Source organism: Nansenia antarctica (assembly GCF_963989245.1).
Source record: "Nansenia antarctica genome assembly, chromosome: 5".
In the NCBI taxonomy this organism is placed as follows: Eukaryota; Metazoa; Chordata; class Actinopteri; order Argentiniformes; family Microstomatidae; genus Nansenia; species Nansenia antarctica.
In genome coordinates, this window is record NC_137690.1 from 55,398,475 (window position 1) to 55,420,974 (window position 22,500).

Consider the following 22,500-nt stretch of genomic DNA (forward strand, 5'->3'; position numbering starts at 1 on the left):
TCTTTGCAGAGAGCCCAGATGTCTGACTTTGACCGCTTCAAGGTGATGAAGGCCAAGAGGATGGTAAGTAGAGAGCATTAGGTTAATCTAAATGTCAGACGATCGTTTTTCCATCATTAAGGCTCGAAGACTGGAAATGATTGCCTCAGCATGTACCTTTATTGGGGAAACAAGATATCCATTGGCTGTATTTGTGAAATGTTCCAACCTCTCAGTAATCACTCATTAAAAGTTAATGATGTCGTGTGCTTCATTATGTATTCCTCTGATACTGATTGGCTGTTCTATATCTCTACAGAGGAACAAGATCATCAAGCACGAGGTGAAGAAGCTGCAGAAGGAAGCCGCAAAGAAGGCATAATTCATCCCCAAATAAACCCTCCTGTTGACTTGTTGGCCCTGGTCCTCTTGTCTTACTTATCTGTTCACCACACCATCTTCCTCAGAGGTCGAGATCAGTCAGTCACCTGCTATTGGACAAATAAACGATAGCTACACTTTGGTAATCTGCTGTATATAGTATTTTTTTTTTATTGAGAAAATGGTAATTACATGACTAACCTATAGATTATTTCTTTAGCATTTACTAAAACACGTCCACTGTTTCAATCAAGTACAGTAGTCTCTAATTAAGTACTAATTGACAACTAAAATAGTATCACAAAGATTGTACCGGTACTTGGTTATTATTTTTAGTACTAGTGTTACTGCTAGCAAACCATGAATTCTCAATGCAGTCCTCAAAGGTGTGCAGGAGTTTGTACTTAGATCGTATGTTACAGGGGTGCAAACTTGTCACCTTTCTGCTAAATTAGCCGTTTTTACTTCAAAATAGGTAATCCACGTGAATCGTGTAGATCTGCAAAAAATATATTTGGGGGGGGGGGGGTCTACGTCTCATCCAAGTCACATGATGACTATTCTTCTAACTAATCTTCCTGTCTGCTAAACTCCGCTGCTGTTGAAATAACTTTTAGCTTCATGCAGCTAGATACAATTCTAGACAGTTTGGAGGACACAGTCACACTAAGCAACCTGTTTTCAACATAATTATGCGGGTGTTAAGGTTAGGACCGCCGCTGAGACCACCATTAGTGCTAGTGCTATCAACCCCATCAACAAAAATGTTATCCACACATTGATAATTGTCTTAGTGAGAAAAATAGTGTCACCTTTTTGGGCCATCACCAGTTTGCACCCCTGATGTTAATCATTAGTAATTAAGTCATTAATTGTAGCTCTTAGCAGCCAGGATATGCATACCACCCTCGACTTGTACACCGTAGCTAACTAAATTAAGTGTATATGTTACGGTACATGTGGGAAAACTAGGGTTAGGTGCTAGGGTGCTACGGTTAGGGTTAGACATGCCAGCATGTACCAAGTCGACGTAGCACCTAACCCTAACCCTAGTTTTCCCACATGTACCGTAACATATAGGCCTACAGTAATTTAGTGGATGTAATCAATCATTGAAGATTTTTAAACAATTAATATAGGATTTATTTGTGACAAAGTACGGTAATAAAATGCCAGGCTGTTTCCATTCATGAAGAAGCACTATGAAATACCATATTCCTGTGCTATTCTTGGATTCCGCCACTGGATGGCACTAGGTTGAGAAATAGAGACGCCAGACGTTATCATGGGGAGTTGTGTCATTGACAGATCTAATTTAGGAGGGAGATACACAGATATGAGGAGTAGGTGTTAGGCCTAGATTACAGTCAGCTATGCACATGCCATTTGACATGAGAATATGGAGACTCATGCACCACATCAGGGTGAGCACTACACTGAAATATATGATAAACATATTTAATATGCTCTAGTTAAGGATGTTGTAGAGTGCATCAGGGAGAGTGGAAGGATATTAACACAACTATACAGAGTGTGTGTAGCCTAGCTGACTCAGTGTCTATTTTGCCTCCTCTGGCCTCTGTGGGTTGAAGCTCTCCACACAGACAGACAGGAGTGGGGGTGGAGAGGGAGATATGTGTGTGTGTGTGTGTGTGTGTGTGTGTGTGTGTCTGAGATTCAGGGGTGAGCAGATAAACATATTATGTTTGTGAGATTCAGTGGTGATGAGGTGTGTGTGTGTGCGTGTGTTCAGATACAGTACAACGATTCCAGACAAAAAGATAAGTACAGGAGTGAGAACAGGTCACAAGACAAGAGATTGGTCACTTGATGACACCCCCCCTTTCCTTGAGATAGATTGAAGGGTCCTTTGGCAGTGTCATTACAATCTTAAAGCGGCAGTTATATATATATATATATATTATTATACACATATTCTACCCACCTAACTCTCCCTTCACCTTTATGTGTTTTAATGTGTGGGAGGACTCAACATTGATGATGTATTTCATGTTGCATGGTTGTATCTACATTAAGGGTAATACATAGGCAGGTCAGCAAATCCACGTTCTCATTTGTAGTGTTAACTTAGCTTTAGAACAAGGCTGAATCCAGGCCCCACTTACAGATAGCTGAATGAAGTGCATGTCAATATTACATAACAGTCAGTTAAATACTGTCTCAGCCTGGCTTAGAACAGTGACTGAGCACCTTAGACAGAGGTTTAGGCTATGGTTTCTGTGCTAAGATTTAACACAATCTCTAGTTGGCCTTGAAAGGCTTGAGCAGGTAGAAGTAATATGGAAGTAGCTCAACCTGTCTTTAACCTATCCAGTCTCTCATAATAATGACCTAGAGTGGTGACAGAACAGACAGCTTGGGGTCTATCGGTGTAGACTGTCTATGTAGTGAACACATGGAAATGCTCCTGCTGCTTGTTTTAGTGGCCTAGTGAAAGATCATTCAACATTTCTATAACTATTTTTAGAAGAGTCTAGTCTAGACAAGAACAAGGCGTGGTGTGTGTGTGTGTGTATGTATGTCTCTGTTGTGTCTCTGTGTGTGTAGGTGCGAGAGAGAGGGGAAACAATAAGACAAATTATCCCTGGATATTTACTCTTGTCCATGGTTATGAAACAATGATGATTATAAGAGGAATGTGAGTGAAGATGGTGAATGGGGTTACTTATTATGGGATTTATTTGCATTTGTTTGCATTGTTTTTCACATGTGCCTACACTCTAGGTGCAGTGCATGAACACATTATTTGTATATGATTAAACTCGTATCGGCTAAGATCAACATTGAATGCGATGTTGTTTTATAACCTAGACTAGAGTCATAAACAAGCGTTCTGTTCCCGACCCATCTTGATGTGTGTGTGTCTTACCCTCCCTTCGTCTTCTAAATGTCAACGACCACGGGGTGTCTATTTGTGTAATATTATGAATAAACATTTAACATACAGAAATAAAATCATGCCTTCTGGTGTACGTAGCCCTGACGTCAGAGATGAATGGGAGAGAGAGAGAGAGAGAGAGAGAGAGAGAGAGAGAGAGAGAGAGAGAGAGAGAGAGAGAGAGAGAGAGAGAGAGAGAGAGAGAGAGAGAGAGAGAGAGAGATTTTCACACTCAGGGCGGTGGAAAAGAATTGCCTGACAGTTTGCAGTTGGTACCAGTGAAGCAAAGAAGAGGACGATGCCATATTAATATATTGACCAAACTGAAGCATGAAGTGGTAGGTAGGCCACTGTAATCAAGCGGCGGTGTAAAAGAGATCTGGAAAGGATTCGGCGTTTATTCGGCGGTAAGAAGAATCACCCTGCCGTAGTAGTGTGTATCCTATCATCGCATTGAAGTTCTATATATTTCTACATAATTCCAGAATCATTCTGAATATCCGACTACAAACTACCTTCGTTGTTATAATCGAACACGTATTATGATCACTTAGTTAGTGTGTGCGTCTCTCCAAAGGCGAAGTTGTGCTGAATGTCGCGGGTTTGTGCGGGTATGGGCTTTGACGGCGTGTTTTTGAATTTTTTGAATTACGCAGGCTGCATCCGGTGCTGTCTGTCCTTCTGTCTGTGTGGACATGGACAGAGAGCATTGTTGTAACTAACTCGATGTCGCTTTGTGTCCTGGGCTGCTAAGTTTTCTCGTGTACTTGTTGTTCATATTTAAATATATTGTATTCTATATTGTATGTTTCCAGGTGCATAAACCCCACGGAAAGGGGAGGCAGGGAGACAGTGAGAGTTTATTGTATTGAGTGGGGCCCGTTGAACCAGGGACCTTGCTTATCCGGCCTAGCTCCTTTACCTGGCCCATAAATGTGCACACTTCCTGGCAGTAGCATACATACTCACTTAACGGGAGGCTACATTCATCATAACAATAGGAGCCTGTGTTCTGTCCAGGACCTGTCATCCAGCTCATGTTGTGGAGAAATTGAGGGATCTATTGGGATCAGACCTCGGCAATTCACTGCACACAATGTGTTGCCTCTGGTTCTGCTAACAGGGAAATCAATAGAACAATATATATATAATAGGCGACTCGCTAGGGGTACAGTTACACACCACCTCTCTAGTCTCTGTCTGGTGGGTTGTTGTTGTGTTTTCATCTGGGATGAGACTCTGTTTTGATTGAGAAAGGCTTGGGATTGCATCACAACAGTCCTAAAATACTCTGATGAGGTAGCACCAGTTGATCTTGGGGTAATTGACAGCATGATGGGGCTTATCAGATCACTCACCTGTCACAGCAACATCCTATTACAGCAGCAGGCCTGAGAGCTGCACAGCTGAGTCTGTTTTGATCTTGTATACAATGCTCTATTGTCAGTATGACAGGATGGCGGGATACCTGTGGTAGTTATGATGACTGACACATCGTAAGTCTCTCATGGTGTAGATTGGTAGGGCGGTGAAGAGTTCGCCCCCATGAGAGAGAGAGAGGAGGGGGAATAAAGAAATAATGCCAGAGAGAGAGAGAGAGAGCATGTACACCGACACACAAACTCAATTTCCTTGGTGGAGGAATAAGTCAAGAATGTCAGGTAGGGTTTAGTAGGCTATAGCCAGTTTCCAGGGAGAGGAGTTGTTTCAGTTTCATGGTTGTCATCATTTTAAAAATCTTTATTAACAAAGGCAATAATTACATTTGTGGTTTTCTTCCTCATTGTTTGTGCGTTTGCTACTATCTCGCCGATTATTCGCAACGCATTCTGGGTTTCGCACAACACTCGTTTGTAACTCTGTTTGGAGTGGGCATCTGAAAAAACTCTGTTTGGAGGGCTATGAAGCCCTACCACTTGGCCCTACCCCTACATGTCAACAACAATTGGAACACCCTACCCCTACACATGAACGCGCAAAACGGAGGGGTAGGGCTAAAATGTAGGGCCAAGGGGTGAATTAGGATTGGGCCCTACACAGTCACAATATCTGTGTGTAAGACCAGTTTCCATGCTACAGTAGAGCACACACCTCAATGAGGGTCACCTGTCAGGAATGTTCCTGGAAGCGGTTGTGTCTCTGCCTGTGCCATGGCACGTGGCCAGGGACTGGTAAGGAGTGCCATGCCTACATGGGGTTTTATGTAATGAGATATTTGCAGCAGTACAGCTACCCTCAGGTGAACTGCCCTAGAGCACTGACTGGGAGTCTCACACATTTACTCAATGTGTATGCCTGTCTGAAATTATGCTCTATCTCTCTCCCTTCTGTATCTCTCTCTCTCTCTCTCTCTCTTTCACTCTCTCCCTCCCTCCTACAGGGCCGAAGGGCCGTCTTCACCATGGGTTTCTGGTAATTAGCAGACGTACTGCGGTAGAGCTGAATGCAACTCTTCTCCTGAGTGCACTTCCCTTCCGGTCCTCCAGGGGTCTCCACCCTCCTAAACCCTTACAACCACTGGCCATCTAACCCACCCAGCTCCAGCAAGTCCTTGGAGGTGTGAAGTTACCTGTTGTCTACAGATCAAGGACCAGTTCCCCTGCCTCAATCCTTTCCTTCACCATAAGCGGGGAGATGGAAAACTGACCTCAGATCGGCGGACTAGGAGCAGCCTCTTCTTACTCCCCAGCAGCCATGGCGGGGTTCAAACGGGGTCACGACGGAAAGATCGCCGGCCTGTACGACCTGGATAAAACTCTGGGACGCGGACACTTCGCCGTGGTCAAACTAGCCCGCCACGTGTTCACCGGAGAGAAGGTATTTATCACCTGTTTTTCTGTCTTGGCTGCTTAATCAAATCTGGACCCTGAGGGCTGCAGCACTGCTGGTCATCTGTTCTCCCTGCTAACCCATGGATTACTGTCAAGTCATTGATTGGCCATGAGAGAGAGTCCATTCACCTGGTGTCCCAGGTCTTAATCAGTCCCCGAGTAGAGGGGGTGGATGAAAATCAGTATGCTATAATAATGTATTATTATAATCATGTTACTGATGATGATGATGATGATGATCATAAGTAACATTGACGGTATTATTTCATTACCATTAAAGGTGGCTGTGAAGGTGATTGACAAGACCAAGCTGGACCCTGTTGCTAGGGGACACCTGTTCCAGGAGGTGCGGTGTATGAAGCTGGTGCAGCACCCTAACGTTGTGCGGCTGTACGAGGTCATCGACACGGCAACCAAACTCTACCTCATCCTGGAGCTGGGAGACGGAGGGGACATGTATGACTGTATCATGAAACACGATGGAGGCCTGAGTGAAGAGGTACGCGTGCGTCTGTGTTAGTGTGTGTTAGTGTGTGTTCGTATGTGTTATTAGTGTGTGTTAGTGTGTGTCCATGCGTCATAAAACATTCAAGTGTCCTTTGTTGGAATTCATTTATTTGGTCAGTTGATAGACAGTTGTAGATGTTCCCCTCTACCAGGTGGCCAAGTGTTACTTTGCCCAGATCGTCCATGCCATCTCCTACTGCCACCGGCTCCATGTGGTGCACAGGGACCTGAAGCCAGAGAATGTGGTGTTCTTTGAGAAGCAGGGCCTGGTCAAACTCACTGACTTTGGCTTCAGTAACAAGTTCCAACCTGGGAAGAAACTCAACACCTCCTGTGGCTCTCTGGCCTACTCTGCTCCAGAAATACTTCTGGGAGACGAATACGATGCTCCTGCTGTAGGTGAGTGTGTGTGTGTGTGTGCATGTGCGCGTGCGCGTGCGTGTGTCCCTATCTCCCTGCCTGCCTAGGTGGGTGGGTGGTGGTTGAGTTTATGTGTGTGTGCTGTACTATATTGTCCTCAGCCAGTCCATAGTCCAGTGTGTGTTCTTCTCAGCAATGGGAACAGCACGTACAGTACCAATCCCACCCCCCCCCCCCCTTCCACACACACACACACACACACACACTCCCAGTCTGACTGATGGCCTCGTCAGAGGAACTATAACGTTTTATATACAGCTAGAAGACACACTCCCACCCTTATCAGACTGCTGCTACAGTGGGAGGTGGTTCAGGGGTTAACGGGTTATTATGGTATGCCTTAAGAGATTGACTCTATGGTGTTATGGCTGCTAGCACTTTGTTGTAATCACTTTGCTTTGTTATTGTTGGAGTTGGTACTGTAACGCTTTATTTATATGGTGGTTTACATTAAAACAACAAAGCGTATACTTGTTATTACATACATACAGACACAGCTACACTAACAGTTGATTTACAGTAAGTATTAGAGTATTAAGTAATTTCATTAGGGCTGTCAAACGACTCAAGAAATTATATGAATCACGTTAATCACATGATCGATATCAGTGAATCTGCATAGTCCTTTGCAGAGGCTGATCATTTCAAATGTGGAGAGCAGCTTTGAAAACCTCTTGGCTCTCATAAGTGTTTTATTGACATGTCCTTCTTGATTGCATGTTGTAAATAAAATCCATACGTGCGTTAATGATATAATGATACATTGCATGAGTAAACCCCCCCCCCCCTTCAAAAGGAATGAAAAGAAGCAGCATCCGCACACTCAAAACTGTGCAAAAATCTATATATTGAGTGTGTGGATGCTGCATCTTGATACTTGAGCTGATTTCCATGAATATGATCGATGGCGTATTTAGTATAAAAGGCTAATGGGTTTATTGTGAGTTTATTTCGATTGTTTGTTTATTGCCTTAATCACTGTATTGAGAAGTCACATGGGCGGTGATATTGTGTGAGGTAATTTAACCACCTGCACACCTTGCTTGGCGGGAGTGGAGAGAGAGGGGAGCCAGGGTTGCTGTGTTTTTGTTGACCGCATATCTAAAGCCGTGATTGTTATTTTCCGGCTTGAATATAATGCTCTAAAACGTACTTTTCATCTCCGCAAATTGTTTGGCGCGTCATACAAGTACCAACCCAGACCCTGCTCGCGTCTCTCAGCGACATTTTACTTTTGGCTCCATCTGGTCGCTATAATTACCTTGTTTTTGTTTGCCGTACTGATGATCTAAGATCAGTTCCCTCCACCGTAGTCTTGCCTGTAAACATTGTGGCCTGGATACTCCAACCCTGTCCCAGTTTTTAAGATGACAAAGTTACCATACTAAAGCTCTGCAGGGATGCCTACTAAGACATGGATACTTATTCCTTGTCTGTCCCTGAAGGTGGGGAGAATCGCTACTTAACTGCGATTTATTTTTCCCATTGAAAGCCATAGTGTCTCAGTCAGTGTAATATGAAGTGCTATATCAATTCACAGTGGCATTGGTCCCCCCCACCCCTCTGATAGTGAGAGCTCAGTGCAACACTGTCACTACCCATCGATCCTCCCTGAGCCAAAGCACAAGAGGAGTAAATGAAAAAGTAATGGGAATGAAATGAAAAGGGACACACAGAGAGAGAGGAGGCACAAGGCTGGTTTTCTCCTCTTTCCTTGCTACTGCTCTCTATTTTCTCCCTCTCTTTTACGCAGAGCAGATGACCCGAGTAATGGCCTTTATGATGTGTGTGTGCGTGCGTGCGCATGTGTTTGGAGAGGGGGTTAGTGCCCACGACGAAGCCTGCTCTACCAATGTAGTCAGGTCTGAGGTTATCTGTCCCTTATGGCGCTTTTCCATTGACCAGACCGGTACGGCTCAGCACGGCACGCATTTGAAAAGTTCGGTATGGTACGGGTAGGAGTTCTATGATGCATTGAAATTACATTAAACTAAGATAATAAGATGGTTATCATAATGTTTCTAATCTTTATTAATAAGTTATTACAGAAACAGTAAGTGACATTTTCCGAGAGTGAAATCTGTTGTGGTATTTAAAAATGGCGGTTAGCGATAAAGTCTATGAACATGGGATGACGATGTTGACGATTACCATTGACCAATCAACGGTCTGCAGCGTCACACACAGCCTGGCACGAAAGTACCGAAAGTACCCCTCTCGAACTGGAACTAAAAACGTCACGGGTACTATGGCCCGGGACGGCTCGGTTGGCAGTGGAGAAAGCAAAACAAACTGGGATCACGCGGCCCGGCACGGTACGGCACGGTACGGCACGGTAGTGGAAAAGCGCCATGAATGTCCTGTCTGAGTATTTGACCCAGATTTTAAATGAGGTGTGTGTGTGTGTGTGTGTGTGTGTGTGTGTGTGTGTTCCTGTTCTGCTTCAATTATTTCAGCTGATAAGATTTTGATAGCAGCTGCTAGTATTATTCATTGTGTGAGAATGTGATTGACAGGAGTTGTGTATTGGACAAGGTAAGAAGCAGGCGTTTTTTAGTGCTAGATCAGAATAAGCCAGATGAATTCTGCCGCTTATTCCCTGGATCATACTGGGCTTTGAGGTAACAGGGCCGGGGATCGCTGTTGCCAAGGTGATACCTGCGGGCAAGGTGTGGAGGTGTGCCAAGTGGCACAGTGCAGTGCCTACGTGCTGGTTGGCTGCAGAGATAAAGGGGCTGTCTCTGAGCTACATGGCATTCCAAGCCTCCGAGCATGATTGTTATGGGGAGCAGGTTGTGTCTTAACCTTCCTCTTCTGTTGACGGTCAAATCTGACCGAATGACTTTATTGTGTTTTTCATCCCATTGCCTCAAGACCTTATGTTATCCTCCACCCTAGGCCCCATAGCATATACACTTGATTGCATTGAATTGCATTGCATTTTGGGGGATTTATTGAACCGTGACACACCTATGATGTTTCTGTTTATGTTGTTGGAACGGGAAGAATCTCAGCTACAACACTAACTAAATAATTTCCATCTCCAGTACACACAGCCTACATGGCAGGCATTTTTATAATATACAGTAATGTACAGTAAACACTATAATTATAATATGAAATTAACCCCTGGTGTCATTCTGTCTGCCACCCCTTGATTCTACTTGCTTTGACTGTTCAAATGAGATGTCAACCATCAAAATTGGATAAGGGGTTCCAGAGATATCACTGTGCAAAACACACCGGTCAATTTTGACCGAAAGTAGCAAAGTTGGAAAATGAAACAAACAGAAGAGGAAGGTTAAGACCAGACCTTAAGAAGAGCATGATTGTGGCCTGGGGTGGTCCAGTGGTCTATCGCGGTCTACAGTGCACACATATGCCCATGTAGGCATGGGTTCGAATCCGGCCCATGCCCTGCTGACATGCCCCTTCTTCTCCTTACTTTTCTGTCTGTCTTCACTACATCTGTCTAATAAAATGAAAAATATGAGTGGGACTGCCCCACTCAGGACAAAAAAGAAGAGCAGCATTGTTATGGGGAGCAGGTTGTGTCTGAACCCCAGGTCTTAAGAGGAGGGTTGGGGACACAGCTGAGCCATTTCACCACTAATGACACAGACGCTGTGACAAGTGTTGCATTCAAATATAGCTATCCAGGAAATGGTCAGCCTGCTGCTTTCTAGGTAACAATTTCCCTAAATCGTTAACTGGTTTATAAATAAAGTTATCCAAGAGGTCTGTGATCCTCTGACGAGGAAATGAGCGACTGGGGCCGCTGTTGCTAGGATACGTTGGACTGTGAGGATGGCGACTGCAATGTTCATTTCCGTCGGCTGCAACATTAGATTCTCCCTCAGCAATAACAGTGACTACTCCACATAAACCCAACGTAAACCTGCATATATAAAACAGGCTGGTAGAGGTAGAAAGGTTGTGGTCCTCTATGGCTCAGTTGGTCCTAACAATGCTTAGGCTGTGGGTTTGGTTCCCGCTGGGATCATGGAAAATGTATACACCCACTGCAATGTTAGTAACTTCTGATGAAAGCGTCAGCTAGATGGCATAATAATATTATGTATATATATATATATATAATGTAATATAAATCAGAGGACGGGCTCATTGTGATGCATGGAACAGAATAAAGAATTTGAATGAAGTCATATCTCCATCTTCCATTCCATACATTACGATGAGCCCATCCTCCAATTTCTACCTCCACTAGCCTCTCCTCTTTGATATCCCTGATATCAAATTACATGATATCTTTATTAACACACCTGCTCACATCAAAAGCTTTGCAACTCTTTCATGTCATGTACAATACATGTATACTGACTACAAATGACACGCATACAGTAGACCTTTAATCTCCCCATGTTCTGACCATGATAATGCTTCCATATATAATTAGACATGTCGAGGCTTTGAAGGGTGAGCACATTAACCCACTTTCTGTGTGTGTGTGTCAACAGCAGTACAATGTTTCATCCTTGGCGTGGCAGATGTGTCCTAGGATAGTATATTTATGTAAATGTTCTGGTCTAATGTGATTCATGCTTCATTTGAATAGGAACAGGTTTTAGTTATTTAGGTCATTGGAATAAAGCAGAAAAAAAAAACACAGCATTATTTCCCCCCTTTTTCTTAGTCTGCCTGTCATTCTTCATCACCTTATCTCTGTCTCTTCCTGTGGCTCTATTTCTCGTTCTCTTCATCTGTGGTGCACACACCATTCACCTTATGCTAGGTACTACTATATAATGATAGACTGACCTTCTCTCTCTCTCTCTCTCTCTCTCTCTCTCTCTCTCTCTCTCTCTCTCTCTCTCTCTCTCTCTCTCTCTTTCTCTAGATATCTGGAGTCTAGGGGTGATTCTGTACATGTTAGTGTGCGGGCAGCCCCCCTTTCAGGAAACCAACGACAGTGAGACCCTCACCATGATCATGGACTGCAAATACACAGTACCCTCACACATCTCCCCAGCCTGCATAGAGTGAGTAACACACACACACACACCGTTTTGAGAGTACTCTGCAGGTGCTGCATATTTCATGTCGATAGATGTGTGTGAAGAGAGAAAGAGAGAGGGAGAGAGGCCCTCTCCTCTCCTCCTCTTTCTGTCCTGCTTTTCTCTCTACTGCAGCCAGACGTGGCAGCAGAGATGCAGTGCGGGGCTGTGTTGAGTGTATCTGATGGATCCATTAGAAAAGTCTCTATTTTTAACCCTGTGTTGCTGCAGCTGCTAAGTTACACTAAAGCAGAGAGGATACAAAAAAGGAGGCTAGTGGCAATGAAGTGTATTGAGCTGTGTGACTTCAGGTCTACATACAGCCAATATCCCCTCTCTCCTGTCTGTTTCTGCCCTGTCAGGGTTAGTGTTGACAGGGGAGGGTTCGGCGGGCCCGGCCCCATCTCCCATCTCCCGTCTCCCACCACACTCTGTGGGTCACCTCAGCCCAACTCTTTAGCAGCCAAAAAGCAGCTCACCACCCGTCCACCTGGTGGTCTGTAGGTGTATTATCAGTAGAGGCTGCTGGAGTCCAGATCCATCTCACTGGTCTTTATACTAAATACAGCCTGCTGAGACTCTGGGACGCTTTGTTATTCTAACACCCAATGTATCTGATGGATCCATTAGAAAAGTCTCTATTTTTAACCCTGTGTTGCTGCAGCTGCTAAGTTACACTAAAGCAGAGAGGATACAAAAAAGGAGGCTAGTGGAGGTAGAAGTCGGAGGACGGACTCATTGTAACACATGGAAAGGTATCAAACACGTTTCAATTCCTCATTCCATTCATTTACAATGAGCCTGTCCTCCACTGCAGCTACGAACGACAAACCAGACAGCCAACAGTGTCACACATACTAGTACATCATCACCTTCTTAATGGTTATATAATAATAAGTCATATTTTCAAGTTTTGCAAATATTATTTTATTTAATGTAGAGATTACATCAGGGGCCTCCTTCATTAACTCCTTTCTCTCTCTCTCTCTCTCTCTCTCTCTCTCTCTCTCTCTCTCTCTCTCTCTCTCTCTCTCTCTCTCTCTCTCTCTCTCTCTCTCTCTCCCCCTCTCTCCCTCTAGTCTGATAGGCCACATGCTGCAGAGGGACCCTAAGAAGCGGGCCTCGCTGGAGCTGATCGAGGGACACGATTGGCTTCAGGGTGTCGACCCCTCTCCTGCCACCAAGCTGACCACGCCCCTCGTGTCACACAGGAGCCTATCAGAGGAGGAGCACGCTGGCATCATCCAACGCATGGTGCTGGGGGCCATCGCAGACCAAGAGACCGTTACAGAGTAAGATATATACACACACACACACACAGTACACTAGCTGTAATTTTCATTACCTAGGAATTATCTCTGGATCTCTGGCCTCACACGCCGGTACATCTGGTGCCACGTCTAATTGATTCCTCCCGCTGTCCTCCGTTTATCCGTCATTAGCACCCCTGTGCGCTCTGTGCCTGATCTCCAGCTGGTGCAACACTAAATCGGTTACCCTCCCCTGTCATCGCCTTCTGATTCACTGTAATGATTGCTTTTGATCTGTGGGGCATTGACATTGGCTTTTGCATAACATTTGCAGTAAACACATGCATTATTTTTCTTTCTCTCTCTCTCTCTCCCCCCCCACCCCCCCCTCTGCAGGGCCCTGGAGTCTGATCAGTATAACCACATCACAGCTACATATTACCTGCTGGCGGAGAGGATACTGAGAGAGAGGCAGGAGAGAGAGCTGCACAGCCAGACACGATCAGCCAGCCCCAGTAACATAAAGGCCCAGTTCAGGTACCACACAAACACACACACACACACACACTCAGCATGTTGACTCTGCAGGGCTGTATATCTGTCAATCGGCACAGCGAAGTCCGAAGGAAGGAGGGAGGGAGAGAGAGAGAGAGAGAGAGAGATGGATGGAACCTGTCACTGCAAATAAACAAGCAATGAGAGAGTGAGAGATACAGAAGGGGGGGGGTGATAACATGGAGGGATAACAAGTGGCATAGCAAGAGGTGTTCACAATTCTAAATCTCTGTGTCTGCTTAAACCTGTTATTTTCTCTGTGTTGTTAAGACTCCCTCACCCTGTGTGTGTTTGTGTGTGTGTGTGTGTCCCTCTCCAGACAGTCATGGCCTACCAGGGTGGACGTGCACCAGGACATGGGCGGCGGTTTGGTCGGACCCTCCATCTCCCACCCCGGGGGTCCCCAGTCCCCTGCCCGCAGTGCTGAGAGCCTCCACGACAGCCCTCGGCCCAAAACAGCCCTGCTGGAGCTGAACCAGAGATACCAAGACAGTCATATACTCCCCTCACACACACTCCCCACGTCCCACACACTGCCCCCTGTAGGGCTCTCCCTGTCACTACAGACTGCCAGACAGAAACAGTCGAGGGGACTCAGGCCCCCGGTCAACCCCCACTCCAACCCCCTCAGATTGGGTAGCCAGGCCCCAGCGGCCCCCTCTAAGCCACGGAGCCCCTGTCTGTTCAGTGTGAACGAAGATGAGGAGGAGGAGGAAGAGGAGGGTTCCTCTTCTCCCTCTGCTCTCGCTACCCAGGTGGTGCTTCGGCGTAAAGCTGTCTCCTCCTCTTCTTCGGCTTCTTCATCCTCTTCTGTGACCAACCGGCTGGCGTCTCGTAAGAGTGCTCCTGTCCTCAACCAGATACACGAGGAGGAAAGAGAGGAGGAGGAGGAAGGAGAGAAGAAGAAGAAGGAGAGAGAGAAAGAGGAGAGTGGGCACCACCCAGAGCAGCAGCAGGCTCTCCCATCCAAGCCCACTCTCTTTTTCAACTCTAACATGAACACAACAAGTGGGTTGTCGTCAGACGTGTCCTCCCTGACAACTGTCGCTAAGGCAGTTACCATGACGTCCATGACGTCCCCGGGCTCAGAGACGAGCGACGACGACTCAGACAGCCACCGGAAACGACAACTGGACATCGACGGGCACACAGCAACCGACGCTAACGGCAACAAGCGGGGGAGGGACAGGAGTCCTTCTGAGGGAGGGAGAGGGGGAGGGGAGACAGGACGAGGCAGTCCCTCTAGCTGTTCCAGAGGGGGAGGAGGGGGAAACGAGAGCGTAGGGAGAGGGGGAGACAGAGGGGGAGACAGGGGGGTGACAGGGCCGGGCAGTCCGTCTTGCTGTGCCACCGGGATGGGAGGAGGGGGAGGGGGAGGTAGAGACGTAGGAGGAGGAGGAGGAAAGACGAGGGTAGACCGAGAGGGAGGCAGTCCTGGGATAGGGGTGGGACAGGTGAGGGGCTCGGCCAAGTCAGCCAGCGGACTGGTTGAGAGCCTGAAGCTCATGAGCCTGTGTTTGAGCTCCCAGTTCCACAGCCTGACGGGGGGAGGAGGGGGAGGCAGTAGGGGAGGCGCAGACCTCCAGGACCGGCCCATGTGGAGGATGTGTATGGGGGGCTCCACGGGCAGCCTGGATAAGGTGTCCCTCCTGGGGGGGCCATCACCCAGAGGTAACCTCCACCACCACCAGGCCCCCTTCGACCCCCTCTCCGACCCCCTCCTGGAGGCTCCGCACTCGGGCACGCTGAGGCTGGGTGAGCTGGACCTGGCCAGAGAGAACCACCGGAACCTGAAGAACCGGGTGCTGCAGATGCCTCTGAGTGATAAGACGCTGTCAGTCAATATACACAGGAGCCCTAAAGAGGGCCTGCTCTGTACCCCTACAGCACACAGCTGCTGTCAGGTCATCTAAAGCACCATGTACCATCCTCTATCTCTCACATCCTCTCCTCTCTTCTCTTCCTGCCTTTTGTCTTCTCCCTCCTCCTCGCCTCCTCCTCTCTACCATCCTCTCATCTCTCCTTCTCACAACTAGTCCTCCTCTCTTCTGTTTCTCTCTCTCCCTCCTCTTTCATCCGCTAGCTCTCTCCTCCTCACCCTCTTTCTTCATCTCCTCTCTTATTCACTCTTCCCTCTCTCTCTCCCTCCTCCTCGCCTAACCGCTACCATAACTCTCAGAAGCCAGGAAACCCTCTTGCCTTTGCGTTTTCATTTAGGCACAGAACCGCGCTCAGAGTTTAGATCCATGCTGTATGTTCTCTTTAATTTCTACCTCTTAAAAGCACTTTGGAGAAACTCCTTTCTGCTGACCCTGCAGAAAGGGACTGGGTCTGGAGAGAGAGAGAGAGAGAGAGAGAGAGAGAGAGAGAGGGAATATAGCGGGTTTAGACTAACTAGTCTTTACATACAGCAGCTCTCCAGAGGTTCAGATTCAATTGTCCTACTCTGAATAAGAAAGGGAGTGAGAGAAGACTCTCATGCTGAGATGGAAGAAGGATAGTTACTTGACGTTGCACAATGACAATCTTTAGTTTACTACATTTCCACATACCCCCACCACCCCCTCTTTATTTAAGCTTGCAGCTATTATATATGAATATTTTTAGCCCATTGCACATACACACATGAACACTCTCATGGTGTCATAAGAGTGGTATCATCTTTGTATCCCTTTTATTTTCTTGTTTTTAAGGGATTTTAGTTTTTTATCTTGTATCTCGATTTTCCTTTGATGGTGAATCGTTCGGGCCATTCATATTGCAGGGTTGCGTGCTGACTGGAAGGGTAAGATAAGGGGATTTGGCTGTCGTGGTATGAGTGGAATTAGGAGTTGGACCACAGGCTCAGCCCAACAGCTACACATCTATAGTTAAAAATACCCTGAGGGCATTTGGCAATATAGTATGTTACAGTTACATGGTATTGTGTGGTATTTCACAGTCTCGGTTTAGTATTGTGAACATGCACTGCAGTCTTCAACAGATAAATAACCACATGCTCGTCAACTCTCAACAAAGTTCTAGCCGACTTTGCAAATAATGTGTAAATATAAAGTCGTACTTCGAGTGGTGCTTCTATAGGTAGTAGTGTTCACCGTAGAGCTGGTGACTTCTAGTTAGACCCTGATTACTAGATCCCCATAGATCACTGTTGTCCCCGTTTGCTCCTGGAGGGCTGCAGTGTTTACAGGCTTTTGTTCCAGTCCAGCACTAACACTAACTCACCACAGGACCGTGATTAGCTGAAACAGGTGTGGAACCAAACTGGGCTGGAACCCAAACCATGCACTCTAAAGTCGTTCTCCAGGACCATGGTGGTTGACCAACTGCTTTTTGAGTGTTCCAAGTCAAAATCAACAGGGGGGTGGGGAATACTAAATACTAACACCCCCCCCCTCCCCCCTGCAAGTGTTGGTGTGTTGACGGTTGTTTAACCCACTCCTGTGGTGTATTACTGAGTGCATGTATTTAGCTGTAGCTAACTTAATCTCCACCGAGGTACATTCCCCCTGTATCGACAGTATCTGACTTGTAATAAGGTCTGTATAAAGTCACCTAGCCTCACAGCAATACCAACTGCAAAAACAAAATGGATGTGCCGAATAATCTGTCTTGAGCATATTGTATTGTATGTATATGGATAATGTACACAAGAAATAAAGCTGTTGTCAATAAAGTATAGTCAAGTTGGACTCCTTGTTCGGATGTCTGGTGGTCTTCCAATAGGAGCCATCGCCATGGTTTTTTGTATACAACATGTATCCAGTTCAAATATGGTATGCTAATGTCAAGGGAGTTTCAGGCCAAGGGTTGTTAGTGCAACACATTACCCTGTCCCCTCTCTAGTCAGAGACACACAAAAACAACAGTTCCTTCAGAAGGAGGATTAATGGATGAGGGTGAACAGCCAGTACATACTGTATGTCCTGGGCAAAGTCAAGCACAGTACAGACAGACCAGTGGTCCAGGGAGGAGAGACATAGAGATTATTCACCACCTCACGGCACACATTTACTGTCAAGTGATCTGGTGGGACTACTGTGATGATAGCAATCTGACTGAGTGTTACGGTAGCTGTGTGTGTTTTTCGAATGGGACTGTTGGCTTTGTATCCATAAATCAGGGTATCCGCGGTGTCTTGAAAAGCATTAAAAGTTGATAAATCAATTTTGGGAAAATCAAGACCCTTAATACGTATTTAAAAATCTTATCACGATTTTATGAGGTCTTGAATTTTGTAGGTATTTTTCTGAATTAGACTCTGTCCAAAGAGTTTGAGTCCTAAAACCTTTTAGTAAAAGTTGAATTTATTAGTTAAATTAAAAAACAAAGAAAAACCGGAAATTGTTGTATGATAGTGGTCTAGTCTATTGCAAACTAAAACTGTTAAGTTAAAGGTGTCACTGATATAAACGGTTACAGATCGAAGTGGCGGTGAGGTCTGGAAAAATATTGACAAGGTCTTTAAAAAGTCTTAGAAAGGTATTGAAATTAACCTCAAGATTCCTGTATATACCCTGTAAATATTCTGGAGCTTTCTAATCTTTAGAACAACTGTTCACTCAACACAGTGACCAGATCAGATGGGTTCTCTGGGATGGCTGGCCGGGGTGACCTACAGGCTTACTGTAGTATCACACACACACACACACACACACACACACACAGGTGTGCAGGTGACAGAGATGTCAGGTGTGTCTCCCCTCCACTCCACTAATGTATAATTCAGTGTTCTGTCATAGAGACATGTTGTTGTGTGTGTGGTGCTGTAAGATGATCCTAACTTCCCCGTTGTACCATAGTAAGACACACCCGTCCATCTCTCTCTCTCTCTCTCTCTCTCTCTCTCTCTCTCTCTCTCTCTCTCTCTCTCTCTCTCTCTCTCTCCGTGTAAGGTTGTGTACTGCCCGCAAGAACACAAGCTCAATCTATTGTTCATGCAGTCTGTTTGCTAACACACATTTAGACTGCTACTTTCTGAAAGCGTCTGGCAATGTAATGATGCCAGTTTCAAGTCTCCTGCCAACCAACTGATAAGGGATCCACGGATGCTTTCCTAAAATAACTCTGTCTTGAACAAAGGCTTCCGACTCACACTGTCAACAGTCCAGATCCATCTCACTGGTCTTTATACTAAATACAGCCTGCTGAGACTCTGGGACGCTTTGTTATTCTAACACCCAATTACTCTGTGATTATTCCACTGATGACTGACACACACATACACACACACACACACAAACGGTGCAGCATTGCGGCAAAACTGTGCGTGCGTGTGTGTGCCCAGCAAAAGCAGCCAGGCTTTGTATTTGTTTGGGAGTCTTGCTAAAACAGGACACTGTTTACCCATCACCCTCTTACACTGTAGCACAGCTGTGTGTGTGTGTGTGTGTGTGTGTGTGTGTGTGTGTGTGCGTGCGTGCGTGCGTGCGTTCGTGCGTGCATTTGTGTGTGTGTGTGTGTTTGTTTAACTGACCAATAATCAAGGGAGATGGAGTGTGCCATTTTTCTGTCCCCATAGGTTAACCCTAACCCCTGTCCATAGGGAACCACCTAGCCACCTTCCACCTAACCATCTAACCACCTAACCAACTTCCACCTAATCACCTAACCACCTAACCAACTTCCACCTAATCACCTAACCACCTAACCAACTTCCACCTAATCACCTAACCACCTAACCACCTTCCACCTAACCAACTTCCACCTAACCACCTTCCACCTAACCACCTAACCACCTTCCACCTAACCACCTAACCACCTTCCACCTAACCACCTTCCACCTAACCACCTAACCACCTTCCACCTAACCACCTACCATCTAACCACCTTCCACCTAACCACCTTCCACCTAACCACCTAACCACCTTCCACCTAATCACCTAACCACCTAACCACCTTCCACCTAACCACCTAACCACCTTCCACCTAACCAACTTCCACCTTCCACCTAACCACCTAACCACCTTCCACCTAACCACCTAGCCACCTTCCACCTAACCACCTAACCACCTTCCACCTAACCACCTAACCACCTTCCACCTAACCACCTAACCACCTTCCACCTAATCACCTAACCACCTAACCACCTTCCACCTAACCACCTAACCACCTTCCACCTAACCAACTTCCACCTTCCACCTAACCACCTAACCACCTTCCACCTAACCACCTAGCCACCTTCCACCTAACCACCTAACCACCTTCCACCTAACCACCTAACCACCTTCCACCTAACCACCTAACCACCTTCCACCCCGTCGTATCAAAAGTTGTCTCCGCCTGCTGAGAACACGTTTTCTACAGTTGGCAGAGCATACGTCCTGCCTCAGCACCACTGCGGTGTGTGTGCTTTTCCAAATGCAACGTATCAGAATTAAAAGCTGCAATCATTAGGCCCTGTCACTCACACTGAGAAGCGAGGAGAATAGCAATGTGCTCAGCAATGCTTTCATCTCTCACCGCAAAGAAAGAGAGAGAGAAAGAGAGAGTGAGGTGGGGAAGGGGAAGGGTCATCTCACCACAGAGAGAGAGAAGGGGAAGGGTGGAATAAACAGAGTGCAATACATCAGACGTTTTGATGTAATGAGGGATGGTGAGCTTTTAGTGGCCATGCATGCCCATGTGAACACTAAAGAAAGACTTCTCACATTTTCAACCACACACACACAAATTGTCAACAGGGTGTGTTATAATGGTAGCAACACAGACATTGTTAGAAACTTCAATACATCCAGAACAGCGCTGCTAAGATCCTGTTGAGGGTGCGCAAATATGATCACATCACCCCCATCCTCAAATCACTTCACTGGCTCCCCGTCTCCCTCAGAATTGAATTCAAGGTCTCCCTCCTCACCCACCAGTGCATTCATGGAACTGCCCCCTCCTACCTCAAGGAACTCCTCCATACCCCTCAGACCTCCTCACGCATCCTCTGTTCTACTGCCACCAACCTCCTCAAGACCCCCAGGACCAAGCTCCGCACCATGGGAGATCGGGCTTTCTGCTTGGCTGCTCCCAGGCTGTGGAATGCTCTCCCTGACCACCTAAGGGCACCACAGTCTGTGGATGCTTTTAAACGAAGCCTTAAAACCTTAATAGAGCCTTTTATTAGCCTTTTTTAATTGAAATTTTTTATTGTTTTATCTTCTTGTTTTTAATTGTAGCACTTTGAGATTATTTATGTAAAATGCTTTACAAATAAAATGTATTATTATTATTATTATTATTATTATTATTATTATTGCTGTGACATCTCAATGGTAGCAAGACTGACAGACATTGGTATGACATCACATTGGTATCAAGACAAACATACAGTCTTATGACATTACAATTGTAGCAAGATAAACAGACATGGTTCTGGATGGTAATACATTCTTATGACATCATAATGAGTCTAGAGACAGTCAGACATTCTCATGACGCCATAATGGTTGTCCAGAACAGTGATGATGGGATCCAACGTTGTTGCACACACAACATCTATGTAACCTAGATAAACTAAATCTATGTAACCAATGATGAGCTGATGTACAGAGAGGTCCAGAGGGGTCCATCAATGGTACCGGAATCTGAGAGGGACTGCTTAACCTCATTGTGTGCTGCCCCTTCAGGGTTCCACAGACAACAACACAGCAATCATCAAATAAAACAATAATTATAATCACGAACAATCAACCTCTATTTAGTCTCACATAACACACTGACAGAAGTCATTTAGTCCATGGTAAAAATGCCCATGTTCATGTAGAACACTGAAAGTAGTGTTGTCTTTGTCCCCTGAAATCTGTTCTCAAATGGGGGGTAAATATGGGTGTCTTGCGGGGGCACTAAATATCATCAACAATCACTAAAACCATTATTATATAATTTCCCAGCTGAGACATCAGAGATATTAGACATGGCGTGACTCATTAAGCTAGTCAGTTTCGCAATTAACATACATTTTTACGGGCTCATTCAACAAAATGGGACTTCATTTAATTGGCTGGTTGAAAGCCGTATTTGTATGCGCTTTAAATCAGGCAAAGCAGGCATAGCTGGCTAGTTATGACATAGCTGAAACAGAAAGGCAATATTATGATGCTCTTATCCCTGTGAGGGGTGAGACGGGATTAGATAGATAGACTTTATTTGTCATTGCTACAGTACAGGTACCAAACAACAACATTTAGGAGGGGAGGCTCCCCTGGTGTTTAGGAAAGGAAAAAGAAACACATTTTAGAAAAAGCATAGATGCATAAAATCACAAGAAGGTAAGGAGCTGGTTTACATCAATAGAGGCTATGTACACAATCCACTGTACTATACTGCACAGATAGTCAACTAGGGTTGTCATATTTCACAAGAAAGTATTTTTTCACATTATTTTAAAGTGTCACAGTTTGCAGGCTTGAAAATGTACATGTTTGTGCCTCAGCACTAGCTGCCATACAATCCGTCCGGACTGTCCTGGGCCCAGAACTTAGGCCTTTTCTGTGTTCAGGGCCTTGCTTCAATTACTTCAACACCCAAACCTCCCTCTAAAACCAAAACGGGAGATAAGTACATTTCAATCTGATAACCGATCAGTTGATCACACACATGGACTACTGATTTCCTGGTGTGAAGTGGGGTTGTGTATTAGACTTGGACGTCGTCTGCCCTGTACTGAGAGAGCT

At 45.7% G+C, this 22,500-nt stretch overlaps 1 protein-coding gene across 1 annotated transcript; it reads left to right on the forward strand.

Annotated features, from left to right (window-relative positions):
* The first annotated feature begins 3,547 nt into the window (after positions 1-3,547).
* On the forward strand, positions 3,548-17,477 carry LOC308158161 (SNF-related serine/threonine-protein kinase-like). Its single transcript, XM_080531760.1, has 9 exons — positions 3,548-3,666; positions 5,640-6,076; positions 6,371-6,589; positions 6,750-6,996; positions 11,876-12,017; positions 13,112-13,324; positions 13,679-13,819; positions 14,157-15,117; positions 15,367-17,477. Exons 2-9 carry the CDS (start codon positions 5,954-5,956, stop codon positions 15,748-15,750), a joined length of 2,430 nt encoding a protein of 809 aa, XP_080387886.1. The 5' UTR covers positions 3,548-3,666; positions 5,640-5,953; the 3' UTR covers positions 15,751-17,477.
* Positions 17,478-22,500: the final 5,023 nt, after the last annotated feature.

Coding starts and splice junctions, on each gene's coding strand:
- LOC308158161 (XM_080531760.1), top strand. CDS start 5,954: ATGGCGGGGTTCAAACGGGGTCACGACGGAAAGATCGCCGGCCTGTAC. Junction 13,820..14,156: donor AACATAAAGGCCCAGTTCAG/GTACCACACAAA, acceptor GTCCCTCTCCAG/ACAGTCATGGCCTACCAGGG. Junction 15,118..15,366: donor GAGGAGGGGGAAACGAGAGC/GTAGGGAGAGGG, acceptor TTGAGCTCCCAG/TTCCACAGCCTGACGGGGGG.